Raw genomic sequence first — 23,636 nt, forward strand, 5'->3', positions numbered from 1 at the left:
AAAAAGGTTATACTATGCCAATAAAATTGTTCCCGGGCAAGTCAAAAAAATCATAGCAAAAAAGTGCATGCTTTACAACAATAAATGGAATTTCAACAAATGGAATTGAACTACATAACAGAGAATCTTGCCCAAGAGCTTCATATATAGAAGAAAAATGCTCCAAGAAATGCAAGAAAGTTCAATAAATCCCACACTTCAGACCAAGAACACAAAATAAATATGAGGATCAAAGGGCAATGCGGCTTGGTTTATTGAGAGGCATCTGGCAACTTTCAAATTGGGCGAGCAATTGAGGGTCCCTCAACCCAACAAGAAATTGGGCTAGCCCTTGAAGAAACAGAGCCCCCTGATACACACTGGTGGCGCTGATAATCTCTGCAAGGACGCTCCTCCTCATCCTATTAGCATCCAAGAACACGCTCACCATCTCCTCCATCTCGGCCTCCACCGCCTCCACAATGACCGGTCTAGCCGCCTCTTTCCTCCCCTGGTACCAGACCCAATCCTCCGCCACACGCTCCACCAGCCCCGCCTGCGCATTCCTCACCCTGTCCACCAATGCCGGCACCATCAGCCTTAGTCCACACTCAATTTGATCAACCCGGGTCGTCAAGTTTCTACTCGGGTTCTTCCATGCCATTGCAACCTCCCACGGTTTATCGAATAAGTACTTATAATTCTCTCGAACCACATCAGCATTGAATTCATCGTCTGTCTCTTCTTCTTCTTCAGTGTCCTCAAGGAATGAGCGAAGAAGGTTGATGAAGAGGTAGGGATGGAGGTCGCCAAGCCAAAGAAAAGGCTTCTCGAGAGAGTTGCGCCAATAGGGAAAGAGGAGCTGAGAGACATCGTGGGAGGCGGCGAGGTCGAGGGCTTCGTAGTAGGATTGGAAGTGTTGGTGGAGCATTTCAACGTGGGTGGAGAGGCTTGGGACTGAGTCGGAGATTGAGCTTCGGATGAGGGGTAAGAGCGTGTTCTTGAGGGTGTTGAACCACTCGGAGTGGTAGTCTTTGAAGGGACGCGAGCTTTTCTTGCGGGCGAAAAGAGCCTTCAGCATCTTGGAGAAACAGAGAGATGTGTGACAGTGTGAGTGAATGGTGTTTCTTTGTTTGTTTGTTTGTTTCTTGATCTTCTTTGGCTAAGAAGAGTGGATGAGAGAGTCAGTGAAGGTTTTTGGAGGGAAAGCAGCGCAGGGATTGAGAGAGTGGTGGGATTTGAGTATTTGACAACTTGGGCCTGTTGTGTGAGTTGGGCCCGTGTAGGTGTAGCTTCCGATGGCAAAAGAAAAGGCTTGGACGCCTGGAAATTTTGAAGACTAGAGTCTAGATGTATAGATGAAATTCTAGGGATCAAGGAAAAGATACAAGTATACTCCACAAAATTTTGGGGGTAAAGTTTAAACCCCATTGTGTGTTAGCTTTTAAACCACAAACTCTCTGCCTCTCTTTGCGTAATCTTGTTCACAAGACAGTGTGGATATGGGCCAAGGAAATGACATTCTCTTTGGAGCAATCATAGCATGGGTTGGCCCATATGCATACAGTTAGTTGAAATAAAAAATCAAAGGACCACAATTTTTTTTACCATATCTTTGCCACGACTGTGATAGGCAACTAATCAAAATCTACCTAATTGGAGTTGTTGCAGGAAAAAAGTTGCGGTCTTAGAACCAGTCTTCTAAATTGAAGCATTAGATGGATACAATATGGGTTGTGGATCAATCTTAGGATGCCTGGACATATGTAGACAATACAATTATGTTGAAGTTGTGAAGATTAACCCATCTGTTATGTGTGTTGAGAATCTTGAGATGCTGACAGATCTTAAGGTATTACCATCCTGGGAGCTTACTAGTTCTGGAAGAGGTTATGGGCCTTAAGGGCTTGAAAGTCCCTATTCTCAGGTTGTGACTCAACTTGTAAGTTCTGTTGTGTTACGAGATTAGTGCATACTGTAAGGCCCACCAGTTGTATAAATGGTTCTAAAGGAGAATTACTCTGGTACTGTTAATCTACATTCTTGTTCTAGAAGGCTCCTGCTAGCCATATTGTACAGTGGCTATTTTTTGTGTTGCGTTATTGAATTTTGCTTTCGGCTTAGCAAAAAGGAAAATTATAATTAGCCAACAGTGAAGACTTTTCTTTCTTTTCCGAAATCAAAAAAAGCTTTTCAAGCTGAAGTGAATTATTGCTAAAAATATAGACGACATGGGAAAGTAAAATTTAAAAATATATATATATATATATTGTGAAGGGTAAAAGCCCAACCTTATATATCGGGCCTAGGACCCTACTTGAAGATTACTGTGTGTCCGAAGGGAAGAAAATAGTTAAGAAGGAATCCGTGTGAAAAAGATATACCTGGAAATGAACGAGGAATATAGTCCGAAGAGAGCACCAGTAGTCCGAAGAGTTCATTCTCCTCGGATACAAAAAGTCTCGATCAAGCAAATATCTAGAAAGTTCGAGTGATCTTCCTAATGACTTCAATGAGAAAGATAAGTTTTAGGCATGTCTGGAGATGATAAAAACGGATAAATATCTAAAAGAAAAAGCTGCTACTACCGTGTTTAATGCACTGCAGCAACTTTCCTAGCCACATTTATGTGGAGAAGACCCCTGAACAGTGTAATCTCAGCTACCACCACTCAAGGAGAGCTAAAGAAGGTATTTGACGTGACATATACTCAAGTGGATACGTAGATAAAGAACAAGTGGACGATGAAGATGGTTTAGAAGAAGGCTATATAAACAAGAAAGGTCTCTAAAGAAAGGGGATCGGAAAAAAGATAATAAGAGAGGAAGAAAGATTTTACTATAACTCTAAGAACTGTATTCACTGTTCAATCAATAATATTCCTCTTCGGACATCCTTTTGTTTAGCTTTTAAGTGTGTTTTTACGTTGGTTCATTCCCCATTACTATAGTTAACAGTTGCTAAATTCACAACTAATCCAGCTCTTTCACCCACTCTCTACAAATTCATTGTTTTGGGTTTGGGCTACAGATCCTGACCTTACATATATATATATTGTTTGATCATTAGTATACAGGGAATCCTATACTTTTAAATGAGAGACTTTAAATCCCAGTCATTTATAAATGTATTATTAATCTAAAAACCTCCAAACAAATCCCACCTACAAAAATTAAAATTGGCCTCTCCAAATATTTGAATTAGTCTAATGATACTCTTAAAAAAAATAATTGGTCTAATAATTATAGAAATATAACTATATTTTTCGCAATTCTATATTTTATTGTGAAATGTGCTCTTATATCTATTAAATATTTGATAAAATCACCAAACATGTTTGAATTTATCTTTTTTCAACCCATTATGTGGCGATTAACAAATTACTGAGTCATTAAAAAAATTCTTGTTACTAAAACTACACATGAAATGTCTCTTTAGTTACTGCATAATGAGTTAGAGTAAGATAACTTCAAATATGTTCGAAGGTTAACTTATTCCTCTAAATTTTGGATCATTCATGTTTTTAAAAATTTCATTAGTTCAAATAAAAGATTTTTTTACAACTTGATGATTTGTATTGAAAATGAAACTTTTTAAGAATTTCACTATAAAAATGGTAAAAAAGAATTTTATTTTATGAAAGATTGCCATCAAACATAATTTTGATTGAAAATATTAAGTTTTTTTTGTTGGGTGTGTGTATATATATAACTTACCAAATAAAAAAGTATATGTATATATATGTTTATATATAATAAAAATGTGTGTGTGTGTGTGCGCGCGCGTATGTGCTTGTGTAAGGGTTGTCTTGATAAATATATTAATGCTGTAACTTAGCCCCCCAAACAAAAATTCCTGGTTCCACCCTGAATGTACATTCATAAAAGTCTAGGGTTTAAACTTTAAAGTGTCTCATTTAAAAGTTTATAATGTGTCTTACTCATATAACTATTGGGGTTTTTGTTGTACTTTTACCAAAAATTTAGTATCCCTCTAAAGTGTATGATGGGACTGATGAAATCAAGTACTGACGAGACCAATTGTACAGACGAGAACAATTTGCAGTGACGAATGTCCACTCCACTGACGATGACAAGCGCCTCATTCAATACCGCCCATAAACACCCCAGACGGTTACAAAGCCAATCGTATGGACCGTTGGAGCACATTAAAGCCCCATTACACAGCACCAAACGTTACCAAGAGGAGCATTAAGACCTCCATAACTACTCTAACGACTAGAAGACTATGAAAAGCATATATAAAGCCTACACATTGCCAAGTAAAAGGTACATACACATCTAGACACTAAGAGATCTCTTTCATTCTGTTCAAATATATACTGTTTATTCCCAAGGGAGTTTCTTATACTGACTTTAGCATCGGAGGCATTGTGGCAGGCACCACACCAGTGGCCACCTTTAAGAGTACGGTCGCGCAGGTTGAGGATTGCTTCCATCTGACCAACCCAACTGACGAGCTTACTCTATTGACGAACTTACTTAACTGGCGAATTTACACTTCATCAGTATATATCAGTATTGGGCCATTATCCTTCATTTAAAAGTTCAAACCTAACGTTGCCCAAGCTAGTAAATATTTAAACCTAATGTGGGTATCAACCCAATGTTAACCATTTTGAGTTGAGGGTTGATAAGGAATGCAGTATATGAGTCCAGTATAAGTTTGGTCCAAACACAATTCACCTATTATTGTTGATTAGATCCAATCTTTTGAGGACACCTAAGTGGTGTACTCAATGAATTTGAAAGATAAATTATAAACTTAGAAGTCCCAAGTTTCATGCATCACGCTCAAACCCTAATAGAAATGCATGAAATTAAAATTGAATTGGAATTAAACTTTATTTATTGGTAAATTTCGCATTTGGTCCCTATAATTTAGTGCAAGTACGATTTTAGTCCAAATATTAAAAAGAGAACAATTTAGTACTTACATTATCATCCATTTTTTTGCTTATGCAACTAATACCCCTTCAATCCTTCTATGTCACATAGCAAATCACATCTCGAGTATAATTAGATGGGATTGAAAATAGGTGTCAATAATAAATGCCGAGATAAGTGGATTTGCACTTTGTACAAAATCTTACGTCAACCCTTTATGTGCTAACCAAGACAATACCGGAGTTGTTCACTTCCCTCATCATTCGAGGGTAATCCTTTCAACAGATCTTTGTGGTTGTATAGATACTCCTAGTAAAATTAGACCTGGAGCCAATAGCTTGCTTGCTCTCAAAGAAAAAAAATATAGGTATGTATAAAGATTTTTTGACTTGTGGAAAAAAATCATGTCAACTCATACTCAGCTTGTTGAAACAAGAAGTTCGGTCAAGTCGACTAGCAAGTCACGTGGGTTGACTCATTTTTCTCAAATGAAATTATTTTGGCTTAAAAAAAAAAAAAAAACTTTGTGCAAATGTATTTCACACTTTCACCTCTAACTTTATATATTTCCTTATTTTCTAAGTTCTTTCACAAAGACTCGTAGATTTTTTTTTCTTCAAAAGATCGACTCAGTTTAATTGTATAAGTTCAAGAATTTAAATATTATTTAGCTTTTTATTTTAATTTTTTATATATATTTTTTCTCTTATTTTTTATTAAAAAGAAGATATTATCAAGTCTCTTTTTCATTTATTTTTTCGTATGTGAAAAGTAGAAATGATACCAGGATGACCTAACCCTCAAAGACGGTAAAAGTCATATATTTTGCAACCTATTTAGGATGATCCTTTTTCTTTTTTTTTACCCCAAACAGGGGTGGCAAAATCAATCCAAACACATTTGCCCACCTAAACCTGCCCACTTAAAAGAGACCTAAACTCGCCCAATTATTAGTTGGGTTAAATGGGTATTAACCCAATTAAACTCAATTAACACTAATGTTTATTGGGTTTTAATTGGGTAACCCATTAGACCCAATTATTATCCAAGTATCATTTCTACAAATCACCCAACTCCAAAACCACTAAAATTACTAAAATACCCCCTCAACCTAAAAAATGACCAAAATAACACATAAACCTAAAAATGACCAAAATAACCTTAAAACTTACAAAATTACCAAAATACCCCAAAAACCCAAAAAAATTCCAAAATACCTCCCGAAACCTAAAAAATTACCAAAATACCCCCCAAAAACCTAAAAATTACCAAAATACCCTTGAAACATGAAAAAATGACCAAAGTGCCCCTGAAACCCAAAAAAAAGACCAAAATATTCCCAAAACCCAAAAAATTACCAAAATACCCCCCCCAAACCCCAAAAATGACCAAAATACCCTCGAAACCTAAAAAATGACCAAAATACCCTCAAAACCTAAAAATAACCAAAATACCTCTGAAACCTAAAAAATGACCAAAATATTCCCGAAACCTAAAAATGACCAAAATACCCTCAAAACCCAAAAAATGACCAAAATACCCATAAAATCCAAAAAATGACCAAATTACCCTCAAAATCCTAAAAATGACCAAAATACCCCTGAAACCCAGAAAATGACAAAAATACCCCTAAAACCAAAAAAAAAATGACCAAAATACCCTCAAAATCTAAAAATGATCAAAATGTCCCTAAAACCGAAAAAAAAAATGATCAAAATACTCTTGAAACCTAAAAATGACCAAAATACTCCTAAAACCCAAAAAATGACCAAAATACCCCTAAAACCCAAAAAATGACCAAAATATCCTCAAAACCCCATTGATCCAACCTATTTGTCAAGTTATGTACCAGGGATAGTTATAGGGGCTCAATCTTTCTAGCTGAGCAATCGCAGTTTTGGTTAACAAGGGCCAGTCAGTGATGCCGAAATGGAGCTAATAAAACGGTTGCAGGCTCGGCCCTTTCGAATAGTATTGAGCCCAGCTTTGCCTTGGGCCGATATGTCTTTGTTAAACACCTTATAGTCCCTGTCCAACTTCTGATCGTGACAATTAGTGCTCCTCCAGTGAAACAACTTTTATTGGTCCAATTGTCCCACACCACGTAAAAGAAAATACATTATTGTGATCCAACGAGGATTCCGGACGTGACCTTTTTTATTTATTTGATAAGAAAAACTTGAATTTCATTAAATAGAAGTGAAAGAAATTACACATCATTAAATGTTAAATCCCGTTTGTAAAAGTTCACATACTTGTCTCGTGTAGAAAAAAAAAAAAAAAATCCCAAGCGTGATTGATGCGACGTGAGATCGCCGACTGGTTCAGTACATTATTAAATACACTTTAACAAACACAACACCTCAATATAGTCAACAAGCTTACAAGCATATGCACCACACTGACCCCACACAACGTACTATAAAAAAAATGCCTCCAACTGGACCAACCTCACAATGTCCCAAAACAAAATTTACTTAACTTTTCTTTTCTCAAAAGATTAAAAATTTTATAATAAAAAAACCCAAAAATAATATTTAACGGTTAAAAAAAAAATTAAAAGTTTAAAGAGAGAGCTAAAAAAAGTAAGAAACGCCGCCGCATTGGGTGGATAGTGGAGCCCCCACGAGCCGTTGCCATCTTCCACCGACAAAGTTGGGTTAAATCCCACTAGTCCACCCCATTTCCACAGTTAAAATTCTCTCTCTCTCCCCCCAAAAAGTTCTAACTTTTTCCAGTTCATCCACAATTATTGAGCCCAGCTTTGCCTTGGGCCGATATGTCTTTGTTAAACACCTTATAGTCCCTGTCCAACTTCTGATCGTGACAATTAGTGCTCCTCCAGTGAAACAACTTTTATTGGTCCAATTGTCCCACACCACGTAAAAGAAAATACATTATTGTGATCCAACGAGGATTCCGGACGTGACCTTTTTTATTTATTTGATAAGAAAAACTTGAATTTCATTAAATAGAAGTGAAAGAAATTACACATCATTAAATGTTAAATCCCGTTTGTAAAAGTTCACATACTTGTCTCGTGTAGAAAAAAAAAAAAAAAATCCCAAGCGTGATTGATGCGACGTGAGATCGCCGACTGGTTCAGTACATTATTAAATACACTTTAACAAACACAACACCTCAATATAGTCAACAAGCTTACAAGCATATGCACCACACTGACCCCACACAACGTACTATAAAAAAAATGCCTCCAACTGGACCAACCTCACAATGTCCCAAAACAAAATTTACTTAACTTTTCTTTTCTCAAAAGATTAAAAATTTTATAATAAAAAAACCCAAAAATAATATTTAACGGTTAAAAAAAAAATTAAAAGTTTAAAGAGAGAGCTAAAAAAAGTAAGAAACGCCGCCGCATTGGGTGGATAGTGGAGCCCCCACGAGCCGTTGCCATCTTCCACCGACAAAGTTGGGTTAAATCCCACTAGTCCACCCCATTTCCACAGTTAAAATTCTCTCTCTCTCCCCCCAAAAAGTTCTAACTTTTTCCAGTTCATCCACAAGTATCTCTCTCCCTGTCTCCCCCTCTCATTCTCAACAGAAAGAAGGTTAAAAAAGACATGGCCATTCGCAATTGTGAATAAACAAAACAAAACAAAAGAACAGAAAAATACATATTTGATATTACTGTGCCACCCAAAAAATAAACAAAGATCCAAAACCAAAACCAAAACCATCATGGCCTGAGTGGCCCTCTCTCTCTCTCTCTCTCTCTCTCTCTCTCTCATATCCAAATTTCCCAAATCTTAACCCCAAACACCTTCTTCAACACCCCCATGGCCTCCATTCCCACAATTCTCACTACCCTTTTCTTCTTTCTCCTCAAATCTACAATTTCCCAACAAATCAACACAAACCCAAAAGACCCAGATTGTACTGACCGTTGGATCCACATCAGACGCCTCCCCTCGCGTTTCAACACCGATCTATTATCAAACTGTTCAGAATACCCACTCTTCGATGATTTCTGTCCTTACCTTCCAAACCGTGGCCTCGGCCAAAGGACTCATTCCAAGTCCCACAGTTGGTTCCGCACAGACCCGTTGATGCTCGAACTCATCTTCCATCGTCGGATGCTCGAGTACCCTTGTCTCACACCTGATCCCAACTCCGCTAACGCCGTTTATCTCCCTTACTACGGTGGCATCGACTCTCTCCGTTATCTCTACGGCCCTGACGTTAATTCCAGCGCGGAACACGGCCTCGAGTTGTTCGATTTCGTTAAGGAACAAGACAGTCCCAACGTTTGGGCTCGACACAAAGGCCACGACCATTTCTTAGTCATGGCTCGACCCGCGTGGGACTTGTCGCAACCTTTGTACAAAGACCCTCCTGTTTGGGGTACTTCGTTCCTCGAACTCCCTGAGTTCTATAACGTTACGGTGCTGACGTTTGAGGCTCGAGCTTGGCCTTGGCAAGAACGTGCGGTGCCTTATCCGACATCGTTTCACCCACCAAACCTCTCGTTGTTGGAGTCGTGGATACGCCGCGTGAGGCGGTCGAGAAGGTCGACACTGATGCTTTTCGCCGGTGGTGGCGGCGTCGCGGCCACCCGGAATATTCGGCGGAGTATTAGAGACGAATGTGGGAATGATACAAATAGTAATGCTAAGTATAGTAATGGGTACGTGAAGTTATGTGAAATTGTGGATTGCTCAAATGGGATATGCGAGCACGACCCAATTAGGTACATGAAGCCAATGTTAGAAGCGAGCTTTTGTTTGCAGCCACCAGGGGACACACCGACGAGGAGGTCCACGTTTGATAGCATTCTGGCCGGTTGTATTCCGGTTTTCTTCGAGGAATTGTCGGCGAAAATGCAGTACAAGTGGCACATGCCGGAGGAGGAGTACGAGGAGTTCTCGGTGTTTATACCAAAAGAAGAGGTGGTATATAAGGGGCTGAAGATTTTGGACGTGTTGATGAGTATACCTAGAGATAGAGTTTGGAGGATGAGGGAGAAGGTGTTGGAGTTAATGCCAAGAGTTATGTACAGAAGACATGGGAGTTCGGTGGATTTAAGGACCAAGAAGGATGCATTTGATATTGCAGTTGAAGGTACTTTGCAGAGAATTAAGTCTAGGCTTCAAGGAGTGGCCGTTCAGTGACTTTTAATTAATTAGATGATACTATGATAGATTCTGTTTTTATTTCTTCTCTGTATATGTAATTTATTGTTGTTTTTTTTTTTTTTTTTACTTACCTTTTTAAATACCTGAAATAGGGTAGCACATCATGAACTGACTGCAAGAACTGACCTGATAGAACTCGTCGATTACGAATCCCAGTCCGAACAGAAATCCATTCATCAGAAGTATCAACTAATTTTGCAAGATCATCATTGGAAACCTTCAGAGTAGGTACTGCTGAGCCGCATCCAACTAACTTGCAGCCTTGACTGACCAGCCTGTATATTATTCAGGGTGGGAACAGGAGAATAGATCAGTCAAATTGTCATTTCCTCATTGACTTTCCATTGAACCAAATGAAATATCAAACTGAGGGTGCCTCTGACTGGACTGGTCTTATGAAACATAGCACAAATACAATCGCCAGAACACAGAATGCCTTAAACTTATTAGTAAGTAGATGGTAAATAGACTGAGAATGATAATTTTCAAAAGATACAAACTGGACCCTTAAGCTCCAGGGTGACAATTAGAATTAAATTTGCCATGTCATTGAGGATGAAATTCAACCAGCAGAGCAGACACTCAAATATGGGAAAGAAGTAGAAGGTCATGAATATAGCCTATATTTTCCAACAAGGATCTTTGCTGAAATATGACAAAAAATCAATCACCTGAGGCTAAAACGTTTATATCAGTCAAAGAGACACGGTTGGGCCTAAATTTAGAAAGAACATCCACATAAACAAAGCATACAAAGAAAATAACTTGAAGAATAATAAGAAGATAATGACATAAAACTCTTCACCATGGAATGCTTGTAAAATTTAAAGCTAATTACACAAGACTCTTCAGTATGAAATGAGTGCAAAGAGAAAGACATTTCCTGTTCCATTTAGCTGAAAAAGATTTCTAGCAAGCATATTAAAGTTGGCCTCTAACTTGATCAAAGAAGATGAAGAATATATTCAGGCTTCTGCTTTTTAGTAACCTATACCTTAAGTTCAGCCTTAAAATATGCCAAATGCTAAGATGTCAACATCCCCACTGTGTAGACTATACGCAGCCAGACCATGCATATAAAGACTCCAGATGCATGAAGCAAACTGACAATCTCCTCTGGCCTCTCTCAATCAATAGACCAGCTCCTGAGGGTTTGTATAGATTTTTAACTCTTAGCAGTATAAAATCACAGACTAGAGNCTAAAACCCAAAAAATGACCAAAATATCCTCAAAACCCCATTGATCCAACCTATTTGTCAAGTTATGTACCAGGGATAGTTATAGGGGCTCAATCTTTCTAGCTGAGCAATCGCAGTTTTGGTTAACAAGGGCCAGTCAGTGATGCCGAAATGGAGCTAATAAAACGGTTGCAGGCTCGGCCCTTTCGAATAGTATTGAGCCCAGCTTTGCCTTGGGCCGATATGTCTTTGTTAAACACCTTATAGTCCCTGTCCAACTTCTGATCGTGACAATTAGTGCTCCTCCAGTGAAACAACTTTTATTGGTCCAATTGTCCCACACCACGTAAAAGAAAATACATTATTGTGATCCAACGAGGATTCCGGACGTGACCTTTTTTATTTATTTGATAAGAAAAACTTGAATTTCATTAAATAGAAGTGAAAGAAATTACACATCATTAAATGTTAAATCCCGTTTGTAAAAGTTCACATACTTGTCTCGTGTAGAAAAAAAAAAAAAAAATCCCAAGCGTGATTGATGCGACGTGAGATCGCCGACTGGTTCAGTACATTATTAAATACACTTTAACAAACACAACACCTCAATATAGTCAACAAGCTTACAAGCATATGCACCACACTGACCCCACACAACGTACTATAAAAAAAATGCCTCCAACTGGACCAACCTCACAATGTCCCAAAACAAAATTTACTTAACTTTTCTTTTCTCAAAAGATTAAAAATTTTATAATAAAAAAACCCAAAAATAATATTTAACGGTTAAAAAAAAAATTAAAAGTTTAAAGAGAGAGCTAAAAAAAGTAAGAAACGCCGCCGCATTGGGTGGATAGTGGAGCCCCCACGAGCCGTTGCCATCTTCCACCGACAAAGTTGGGTTAAATCCCACTAGTCCACCCCATTTCCACAGTTAAAATTCTCTCTCTCTCCCCCCAAAAAGTTCTAACTTTTTCCAGTTCATCCACAAGTATCTCTCTCCCTGTCTCCCCCTCTCATTCTCAACAGAAAGAAGGTTAAAAAAGACATGGCCATTCGCAATTGTGAATAAACAAAACAAAACAAAAGAACAGAAAAATACATATTTGATATTACTGTGCCACCCAAAAAATAAACAAAGATCCAAAACCAAAACCAAAACCATCATGGCCTGAGTGGCCCTCTCTCTCTCTCTCTCATATCCAAATTTCCCAAATCTTAACCCCAAACACCTTCTTCAACACCCCCATGGCCTCCATTCCCACAATTCTCACTACCCTTTTATTCTTTCTCCTCAAATCTACAATTTCCCAACAAATCAACACAAACCCAAAAGACCCAGATTGTACTGACCGTTGGATCCACATCAGACGCCTCCCCTCGCGTTTCAACACCGATCTATTATCAAACTGTTCAGAATACCCACTCTTCGATGATTTCTGTCCTTACCTTCCAAACCGTGGCCTCGGCCAAAGGACTCATTCCAAGTCCCACAGTTGGTTCCGCACAGACCCGTTGATGCTCGAACTCATCTTCCATCGTCGGATGCTCGAGTACCCTTGTCTCACACCTGATCCCAACTCCGCTAACGCCGTTTATCTCCCTTACTACGGTGGCATCGACTCTCTCCGTTATCTCTACGGCCCTGACGTTAATTCCAGCGCGGAACACGGCCTCGAGTTGTTCGATTTCGTTAAGGAACAAGACAGTCCCAACGTTTGGGCTCGACACAAAGGCCACGACCATTTCTTAGTCATGGCTCGACCCGCGTGGGACTTGTCGCAACCTTTGTACAAAGACCCTCCTGTTTGGGGTACTTCGTTCCTCGAACTCCCTGAGTTCTATAACGTTACGGTGCTGACGTTTGAGGCTCGAGCTTGGCCTTGGCAAGAACGTGCGGTGCCTTATCCGACATCGTTTCACCCACCAAACCTCTCGTTGTTGGAGTCGTGGATACGCCGCGTGAGGCGGTCGAGAAGGTCGACACTGATGCTTTTCGCCGGTGGTGGCGGCGTCGCGGCCACCCGGAATATTCGGCGGAGTATTAGAGACGAATGTGGGAATGATACAAATAGTAATGCTAAGTATAGTAATGGGTACGTGAAGTTATGTGAAATTGTGGATTGCTCAAATGGGATATGCGAGCACGACCCAATTAGGTACATGAAGCCAATGTTAGAAGCGAGCTTTTGTTTGCAGCCACCAGGGGACACACCGACGAGGAGGTCCACGTTTGATAGCATTCTGGCCGGTTGTATTCCGGTTTTCTTCGAGGAATTGTCGGCGAAAATGCAGTACAAGTGGCACATGCCGGAGGAGGAGTACGAGGAGTTCTCGGTGTTTATACCAAAAGAAGAGGTGGTATATAAGGGGCTGAAGATTTTGGACGTGTTGATGAGTATACCTAGAGATAGAGTTTGGAGGATGAGGGAGAAGGTGTTGGAGTTAATGCCAAGAGTTATGTACAGAAGACATGGGAGTTCGGTGGATTTAAGGACCAAGAAGGATGCATTTGATATTGCAGTTGAAGGTACTTTGCAGAGAATTAAGTCTAGGCTTCAAGGAGTGGCCGTTCAGTGACTTTTAATTAATTAGATGATACTATGATAGATTCTGTTTTTATTTCTTCTCTGTATATGTAATTTATTGTTGTTTTTTTTTTTTTTTTTACTTACCTTTTTGTTTTAATTTACTTTTATTTCACGATATTTACTGCGGATGTAACAGCAGGGAGAATTATACTACTTGTATCTCAATTGGTAACAAGTAACAAGAAGATTTTGTTTTGCTTCTGGTAACTTTATGGTGTTTTTCATTTATTTGTGTGGATTTCAGATATTGTAACTCATTGGTAAGAAAAGCTGTGATTTCAGATAGCGCGCATATTGAAGACAGTGAAGATGATAAAAATAAGTTGATTATTGAACTTTACGGAAAAGAATCAAATTTATTGAGGGTGTCAATCAAAGCTAAAATTTAACAAAATACAAAAACACAAGGGGGGACAATGGAAAATATGACACTAGAAAAACTCCCCCCAGAATATCTGTGATAAAAATGGAATGGGAAGCAAGATTTAGAAAGCTGCACTGCACTTCATATCAAAATCTTGTCTTCTGTATGGATGATTGGCCGTTTAAGTGAGGTTTTATCCCCACCTGAGAATAGCAGAACCCCACGTAACACCTGCTCCGAAGCCTGCAGCTGCTATAGTATGGCCTACCTTCACCCTGCCGCTTCTAACAGCTTCATCTAATGCCAATGGAATGGAAGCAGCACTTGTGTTACCATAATTTGCTAAATTTGATATGACTCGTTCTGGTGGGACCTCTAACCGTGTAGCAACTGCATCGATAATCCTCTGATTTGCCTGCATTTATCAATCTCTGTTATTACTTTATCACATCGATATGGGATATGTCTACCATTTTGTGACAAATCTTAGCAGTGTAACAAAGTCCTGTCAAAGAGTAATTACTTTGGGCATACTTTTAATCAATTATCTTGTGTATGAAAACTCTGCACTTGGCTTATATGCTAGTTCTTAGCAGTGTAACAAAGTCCTGTCAAAGAGTAATTACTTCGGGCATACTTTAATCAATTATTTTGTGTATGAAAACTCTGCACTTGGCTTATATGCTAGTTTAGACCACCAAATCAATTTTACCTTTTTAAGCAATTTGATAGCAAAGCAGAAGTCCTAACCCTATTTGTTTACTGCTTCAGAACACTAAGAAACTTCCATCAATTCATCTAAAGATACATGTCTAAGTACAAGAGCATGCACAAAATCGTTCCTTCTGTTTTCTACGGTCTCCCATGCGAGAGAAAAAGGGAGAAAGAGAGAGGAGACTAACTGAAAAATATGAAAATTACATGAGTTCAACTAAGGATACCTGGTTAAGTACAAGAGCACACACAAAACCAATACTTTAATATTCTGCAGTCTCCCATGTGTGTGTGTGTGTGTGTGTGTGTGTGAGAGAGAGAGAGAGAGAGAGAGGAGATAGACACACACACACACACACACACACACACATATACATGTTAGAAGCAACCTTGGAATTAGTTTGATCCTGTGCAATACAGCAAGGGCTATTGAGATACCATCCAACAATGGTTCTAGCAAATACTAAAATGCTCTTCACATGGAATGCTGAAAGAGGAACAGACTACTAAAATCTTTTGACAGAAACTTTTAGATGCCTATGATGTCAATAAACCAGGCCAACATAGCACCATTATGATTTCTACTATCTTTAAAGTAAAGACAATGAAAGCAGCATCTTGACTCTGGTTTCAGCTTGGAACTACTCCATCACCTTCTCAATGACTATTCTAATGAACTCCAACTTCTGTTAGAAATAAAAGCAATGCAGACAAGCCTGGAAGCTTATACATGGTAATGCCAAATTGCCAACTATCTTTTTGAGCTTTTTCACTGCAAAAATGCCTCTCCAATTTGATACAAATTGTGTTTCGTCTTCCCAAAGATTAAACATCACCACAAAAAGGCTTCACTGATACACAGAGGAACTATACACCTGAGAAACTTTGTCTAAAATGGTCTGTTCTTGTTTGCAAAATTGTGTCAACTAGAAACTTTATACCTTTGGGCTGCTTGCTTAATTTAATTTTAACTGTGAACAATTGTAACGGAGTTCTTCCATCCAACACAAAATATAAAGAGTATATTGCTTCTCACATGCCTGTCCGATGCCTCAAATAACTAACAATTGAAACTTCTATGGTATGAAACTCATCTTAAGACATTCATTCCAAAATGAGGTTCACTCAGTAGGCAAAATTTGTAACCAATAACCAGTCAAAGGCTGTTACTAGCTTTCAAAAAATGCTCCTACAACTTGCATGTTATGATAACCCAAAAATATCAATGTTTTGGCCAGTATAGACTGCAATGGATTTTTGCAGAGCTCTCCTGGTGGCAGGTATGTTAGAACAAATTTTCTGGCTAATAAGAATCATGGGAAGCTACTGCCACATTTTCCAATGAATGAAAGCAAAAAAACTTTAATACTTTAAATACTACCACTCAAGATCTTAACATCACAATTTAATAAAGTTACACTTACATACCCCCTCTAGATAGATTCTATTCACTCTGCAAAAAGTCTCTTTCAACTTTACACAGTAAAGTGCCCATGCAAGAGCAAATCACCCATGAACTCTACCCCAGTAATCATAAACAAAGTTCAAAAATTTTATTCTAGCAAAACCGAAATTACACAAATGAAATCCTTGTCCCAATATTGTTCAGCAATGGTCCCTCAAACTAATCAGTGTCAGCCAAATGTATTCTTTTCCACCATTCTATTCTATCCACCCGAAGTCATACTCTTTATTACCTTCTACTACTCAATGATGTTATGAGGCTTTCAAATAGAGATCAACAATCAAAACCCAACCACTACTCCTTACACATATCCCAATTGACAAACTTAACTAATCCATTCCATTTGCATAAGAAACTGAAGAATCAGTGATCAATCACCAAAATACAGAAGAAATTTTTTAAAAAAAAAAAATGAAACATACCTGGGTACCCGAGATTCAGAAGAGGAAGCACCAGAAGCAAGCTTGTCAGCGCCTTCAGTGGTGCTGGAACAAAATACCCTCGTGGAGAATCCCTCGGGGGAGCGATACCCAGATCCGAAAATCCCTATTGGAGGTTGAATCCTCCTTCTCAAGCTGGGAACTGAAGGAGTAAAGAACCCAGATGCATTGGCCATTCAAACCCTCCACCCAAAACCCAATAATAAAAAACAATACTTGCAAGCAGAAAGAAAGAAAAAAAGGAAGGATGTTTAGCACATATGTGAGACTGAGAAGAGAAGAAGAATGTGACAAACAGAGTATATAGAGACCATGGGAGGAGAAACAAGATCAACAGCTGTAGGAGAGACAGATAAACGCTAATGTTTTTTTTCTAAGGATTTTTTTTTTTTTTTTTTTGGTAATATATAAATCTTTCGGAGGGTCCGAGGCAGATATGAATAAAAGGGCGATTTTGCCAAACCAAAGTTGAGGGAACTCCTATGCTCTCTCTTTCTCTCTCTCACTGTCTGACACTTCAATACGTTATATAACGGGTCCAGACTCCAGAGTGGAGAGAGAGTCATGCAGTATTTGCTACAATTGTGGCTGTGGACCAGCTGGTCTCTTTCGGAGACAGAGTTAGCTTGATGAGAAATGCCACAATTTCAATAATAATGAATAAATTCTAAAAGCAGGTGAATAGTAGTAATTTCTGTTGCTCACATTTTATTTAATTAATAGGTAATGTGACAATCTTTAGTTAAAATAATAAAAAAAAATTTATTTTTTAAAAAATATTAAAGGTAAGCCAAATCTATGAAAAAGTAATTTAAATGGTAACTCAATTGAAATTAGCATCAATATATCATTTAAGATTTATTGTGAAATCATCTAGTATTATTGTTTGAAATATGTTATATTCACCACAATTTTATAACATTTTTATAACAAATTTTAAATGATAGGTTGTTACTTATAATAAAAAAAGTAATTTAAGTAATAAGTTCAAATTAAAAACAATAACAATTTTTTTAATAGAATTTATCAAGTGTGCAGTAGGCTTTTTGCGTTTTTTCCTGAGTCCCGTGCACTGTTTACGAATAAGCAAGTACTGAAAAATGCAAAAGTAAATTTAAAATTGGGTCCCATGGGCATTATTTATAGTTTAAAAATTATTTGCTACAATATTTTCAGTAATAAATTTTCAATTTTCGACAATATGCAATATTTAAACAGACCTTAAGAGAATATCGTGAAAATGTTATAAAATTAATAATTAAAGTAACATATTTTATTCACTAATTTATTAGGCTGGGTTAGTTAGGGTCCATTTAATAGAGGAGTTTGAGTAATGTTGTTTGTATTTTTTTGAAGTACATGTAAATAAAAAAGTGTGTGAAAATACATGTAATGTTGTTTAAAAACTAAAAACATATATTTAAAATACTCAACCAAACGGGGCTTTAGTATTTCTATTTTGCTGACTCTTGTAGCTGAGTTTGATTTTAAATTGAGGTGTTAGACTAGTAGGCCCACATTGGAGGAATTGTAACTAGTGTAGAGTAGGTTAGAACTACCAATTATTCAACAATTTTTCTAATCACAATTCTAACGTGGTAAAATAAGAGTAAGTTATATAATTAATAATTTTTTTTTAAATAATCAGCTATTCCTCCTATCTTATATAAAAGTCAATATTAATATATATTAGTTTATATATTAATGTATAACTGAGTTAGAATATTAGTTTATATATTAATGTATATTTTGTTTATCAACTCAAGTGGTAGGTGTGATATTTTTTTTCTACTCAATTTAATAATAATAATAAAAAATGTTCAACCCATGAGTTTAACTCGACCCATGTGGGTTGGGTTGGATTGAGTTGGACTTATGTGATAGGTTAGATTGAGTTGAATATTTTTTTTAACTCACCATCATAGGTTGGGTCAAAAAATCTCCTTAATGCGACCCATGCACACCCCTAGTCTTAGGATCTAGATTATTTCACAATTTTTTTGTCATAACTCTGATGTGGTAGACTAAAAGTGGTTAACCATTATTTTCATATAAACCCACTATTTATTTTCACCAATCACACTCTGTTACGTCAATTGTGGCAAGAAATTGTGAAAAATATAGGTGTTTGGTTTGTGTTTTCAAACAACAATTTTTAATTTTTAAACAACATTACATGTATTTTCATATACTTTTTTACCCACACATATTTCCACAAATATTTTCAAACAATAATTTTTAGTTTTTAGACACATGTACCAAACAGGCCGTTCTAAACTTTTTCTCATGCCTAAACCACTTGAAATGGGAGTTTTCCACGTAATAATGTTCCAATAATGAAATGACTATAATATCCCTTCTTTGACGAGTGGCTGAATTTCATTGGTTGGTTGTCAAAGGTCTTATAGATTGGACTTGCTCAGCGTCTATTTTCGCAAATACCGCCTCGTCTTTGGCTCTCACAGCCTCGTCCCTGGCATACTCGGCAACACCTTTTTCATGGATTGCCTTGGTCAACTGTTCCTTCATATAGGTAATGTTCTCTTTGACAGTTTGTAATTGACCCTCAACGTCTTGCAAGCGATTAGTTTGATCCTCAGCTTGCTTCCTGGCCACGGCTAGGTCAGAGACAGCAGTATCCCTGGCCTTCGTCATTTCTGTCAGATCATCGGTCGCCTTTTTTAGGTCGGCCTCAGATCTCTTAAGAGTATTAGCAGCCTCCAAGAACTTGTCACGCTCTTGCGCTAAGGCATTGCTATGGTCATCGACCTCCTCACCTAACCTGAAAAGAGCCTGGATAGCCTGCCGATAAAAACGAGTAACTCCGTAAAGAGAAAGAAAGGTACTAAGCGACAAACTTTGAATAAAATGAATAGGTGCCAAAGGACCCACCATTCCTAGATACTTCTTAAGGTCGAGGACGACCTCTACTCCAGTCATATTTCTTAGCTCGGCCATGTCAGTGGGAAGAAGAAGAGATTTCTCCAGGGCCTCGGCTACAAGAGCCCCCTCGGCTCCTTGAGATTCTCGCATCGACGCGTTATCCATCAGGGGCTGATCATGAAGCATGGCAGCAGGCAGCCAGGCCTGAATCTCGGACTGCTGGCTGGCCTTCTTACTCTTCCGTTGATCACCGAGCTTCAGTTGCTTCGGAGGCCTGCGAAACTTACCCTCCTCGGGCGGGGAATGGGATTTGCTCCCATCCATTGGCTCCTTACCCTTGGAAAGTCTTTTCCTTTTCGGGTCATGAGACTCGGTAGGAGGGTCTGTTACTGTGGGAGCAGAAGACGACCTAGTTTGCACAGTTAAAATCTAGGGCGGAGGTGCTGGAGACTGGGGCTGCGACTCTTCTGGTCCACCCTTCTTTGAACCGCCTTCGAGTAAGTCAAGAAGATTGGTTTGGGGCTTTCTTTTTAAACCCATCTCGGCTTGAGTACCAACTCTTCGGGACTGGAGATCGGCTTCGGACAAATGGGGGTCTCCTAGGTCACCAGGAGGATCCTCGGATTGATCAGCTAGGTCAAACACACTATATTCGTCCTCGGAGGAACTCAGTTCAACCACCTCCCTTGCCTTCTTAGATAGTCCTTTCTCGGCCACCGTTACCTGCTGGGATGAGGAGGGACTTGCTAGCGGAATGCCTTCGGGTATATAAGACCCCTCAGTAAATGCAAAACCGTTTTCCACCACGGTGATCTGCGTAAGCCGAGGGTCACGAGCTCTAATTACGTGCTTCGGGACTGTGAATGATTTCTGAGCTGGGTCGCATCCGAGGATGTGATGAGCAGCTCTGACTTGGTTATCAGTTTCGTTTAGGAAAAGGTCCGACCTAAGAACGGTCTCCAAATCCGCTTTGTTAACCAGATGGAAATGACGTGCAAAGGCGTGCGGATCTGTGGTAAGAAAAGTGAAACTCCTATGGTTAGTCAACCAAATCGAATATACAGTTATAAAACTTGAAAATACTGAAACCTAAATTGTCTCCTACTTCGGATATCCTACCTGGCTCCCCTTCTACTGTTGGGCAATGAAAGTCGTTGTGCCACTCTCCCCACACTATAAGAAAATCTTGAGTCAACCCCCTGTTGGAATCAGGAAGACACTGGATGAGACGATCCTATCGTCCCTTGTCTTCATATAATACGTCTTACCCCTCAGGTGATGAAGGTTATAGCACCAGTTCACATCATGGTGAGTTAGTCTCAGCCCCATTTTCTCATTCAAGATATCTACGCACCCTAATATCCTAAACACATTCGCGGCACACTGGGTAGGAGACAGGCGAAAATGCCTAAGATAATTGAGGGTCACCGGCCTCATAGGGATTCTCATCCCTCCCTCTACAAAAGCGAATATTGGGATCACAACTTCACCCTCTCTCCTCTTAAGGTACCACTCCTCTTCTTCACAGTACTTCAAACTCACATTATTGGGTATTCCATAATCGACAATGAATTTGTTCATCATCTCGTCGGACTCAACCAACTTCTTAAACTTACCCATTCCCCAAAGACAACTAAAAGTTCTAAAAGAAGAAAAGAAGGAGTAAAATCAGGGAAATTTGGGGCCGCTAGAAAAAGAAGACTTACAAAAGTATGACGATACTCTTCAGATAGTGTACAAGTCCAACCAGATTCAAATCATACGCGTCAATAATTGTAAGTGCGAAAATGATGAAACCAGGCGATCCAAACAGGTATTTATACTCCCCCTTAAGTTCCCCAAATGTAACCGCTTGCTCATAAAGGCAAAAGTTCATGCCGTTGAAAGTGGGAAACGTGGTGCCGCCAGAATTTAATGTAGGCACCCATTAAGTCTTGAAACGCTAAAAACGCGCATTGGGCAGTCAAAAAGCCGCCAGCATCAACACGAACCGAAGTGGGGCGACTCGTCTAGAGAGCCCGCAGGTGTCAAAACCCTCCTCCCCGCCCGAGGGAACATGCAGCAGGGTTTTGAGGGACTATTGTGGGGCCCGTGGGCCTGATAGCCTCGGCCCATCGGATAGTAGGCCCAAGGACAACGCCGAGGAGGACTGACTAGCCAAGGCTAAGTCAGGCAAAACCTCTGTTGTGACCCACGCCGAGGACATGTTCGTCCTCGGCGTTCTAAGGATAACTTTTGGGAGGGGACAAGCCCAGAGCAAGCTGTCACATTCGCACTTAATGCATTCACCTAACCCCTCTGGCCGCATTAATGGGGATATAACCCCTTGGCAGGGCAACGTTGATCAGAGTGAACCACTTGAGTGCTGATAAGGCCTCTGATGGGACGGACGGCCAGAAGAAAGGCAAATGGATGATCAACAGATGGAATAAGGAGATAGGCAGATGGAAACTATATAAGAAAAGCAAGTAAAGTAAGAAAGGAGGGGGGAAAAAAGAAAGAAGAAAATGGTCTCATCGGCCATGGGCCGAGGAGCATCCCCCCATTTGTAAAGAAACTCTTAGTATTTTTTATAAAGAAAGTTCATGCATGGTGATCGACGGCCAGCACCTAAACCTTTAACTCACTCTCTATAAATTTATTGTTTGGGCTTGTTGGGCTGAAAACCCATCAAAACTCAGGGTCAATCCAAACTGAGTCCTTACAATAACTATCATAACTATTCTATATAAAAAAAAAAAATAAAAAAAAAAACTATCATAATTATCGAGTTTCATATTTAGACCAAAAAAAAAAAATTTATATTATGTTAAATTTTTTCTTACATTGTACAGAACCAACTTTTTTCTTTTTTCTTTTTTTAGATCTGGGATAATGACATTTTTTTAAAGAGAATTTCAACCTATGGCATTCACTCTTAATAATTATTTATCATCAGATCAATACATCAATTAGTTTTTTGTGTAGCCTAGGATTGAATCTTAAATGTCTTATTCGACCATTAAAGACTTTACCAATGGAGTTAACTGAAACTCACAATACCGACTAATTTTTCTATGTTGAGTCTATCATTTTTAATCTTCCAAAATAAGAAGAAATGTAAAAGAAAATATACAAAATGTCTAACATATAGATGTATTTATTTTTTTATATAGAAAATGTCTTACATCGATGATTTGATAATATTTGTGGGGATAAAAGAACTGAGTAGGGATATTAGGCCGTAGGCCGTGCTCGAGGATGTAGAGGAGCCCGGGGATGATCAAACAGTAAGATAAATATGTGGGTTAATGGGCCGAGGATGAGGACAAGGACAAATAACAACGAATAACTGGTGTCTCCCGAGGAGCCAAACGTCCTCAGGAAGCATTGTGGAAGGTTGGCTCCCAGTCGCCTAGAGAATACCGTAAGAGGCAACCATACTTTTGAGAACAAGTTTTAGAGAAAAGAGTCAATAGTAAACTAAGAAATATCTGAGAAGAAGGCTGCTGCCACCACATTAAATGTTCTGCACTTAACCAACTGACTGCATTTATGTGGAAATGACGCCTGAACAGTGATATCTAGTTTTACAACTACACATAAAGTTTACAGGAGGGTTCTGATGGGACAGGCATCCAGGAAATCATCTATATAATCAACAAGTGAAAGGCTGAGGTCAAAAAGAAGAAGATTATAACAAGGGATGGCCTCCATGAAAAAGGACGCATGGAATCTAGGAGAGAAAAGAAGAACTCTTTGTACCAAGGGAGTCGATTCCGTATCATACTGGCCGGTACCGCTAGTATATACCGTACCGGCAAGCAAACAGGTACATATAACCCCCCCTGTTTCGTACCAGAAAAAATACCGGCCATATCGGCTAATTTCAGGCAATACCGGCCGGTATAGAAAAAAGTTTTTTTTTTTTTTTTTTTAAGTTTTGTAATTTTTGAATTTTTGTTAGGGCAGAATGGTA

General features: G+C 38.8%; 4 protein-coding genes across 4 annotated transcripts; 2 read left to right on the forward strand and 2 right to left on the reverse strand.

The window, feature by feature from the left end:
• Positions 1-229: 229 nt before the first annotated feature.
• LOC112020336 (protein INAPERTURATE POLLEN1) lies at positions 230-1,306 on the reverse strand. Its single transcript, XM_024052895.2, has one exon. It carries the CDS (start codon positions 1,058-1,060, stop codon positions 230-232), a length of 831 nt encoding a protein of 276 aa, XP_023908663.1. The 5' UTR covers positions 1,061-1,306.
• Positions 1,307-8,382: 7,076 nt separating this feature from the next.
• On the forward strand, positions 8,383-10,107 carry LOC136066772 (probable xyloglucan galactosyltransferase GT19). Its single transcript, XM_065771609.1, has one exon. The coding sequence runs from the start codon at positions 8,687-8,689 to the stop codon at positions 10,016-10,018; it is 1,332 nt and encodes a 443-aa protein (XP_065627681.1). The 5' UTR covers positions 8,383-8,686; the 3' UTR covers positions 10,019-10,107.
• Positions 10,108-10,109: 2 nt separating this feature from the next.
• Positions 10,110-17,397, reverse strand: LOC112020335 (beta-ketoacyl-[acyl-carrier-protein] synthase III, chloroplastic). The gene is made up of 2 exons (XM_065771629.1): positions 16,778-17,397; positions 10,110-10,317 (listed from the first exon to the last, which is right to left on the reverse strand). The coding sequence occupies exons 1-2, from the start codon at positions 16,969-16,971 to the stop codon at positions 10,110-10,112; spliced, it is 402 nt and encodes a 133-aa protein (XP_065627701.1). The 5' UTR covers positions 16,972-17,397.
• LOC112020334 (probable xyloglucan galactosyltransferase GT19) lies at positions 12,183-14,019 on the forward strand. The gene has a single exon (XM_024052893.2). It carries the CDS (start codon positions 12,470-12,472, stop codon positions 13,799-13,801), a length of 1,332 nt encoding a protein of 443 aa, XP_023908661.2. The 5' UTR covers positions 12,183-12,469; the 3' UTR covers positions 13,802-14,019.
• Positions 17,398-23,636: the final 6,239 nt, after the last annotated feature.

This window comes from Quercus suber, unplaced genomic scaffold (genome assembly GCF_002906115.3).
Source record: "Quercus suber isolate HL8 unplaced genomic scaffold, Cork oak 2.0 scaffold_46, whole genome shotgun sequence".
Lineage (NCBI taxonomy): Eukaryota > Viridiplantae > Streptophyta > Magnoliopsida > Fagales > Fagaceae > Quercus > Quercus suber.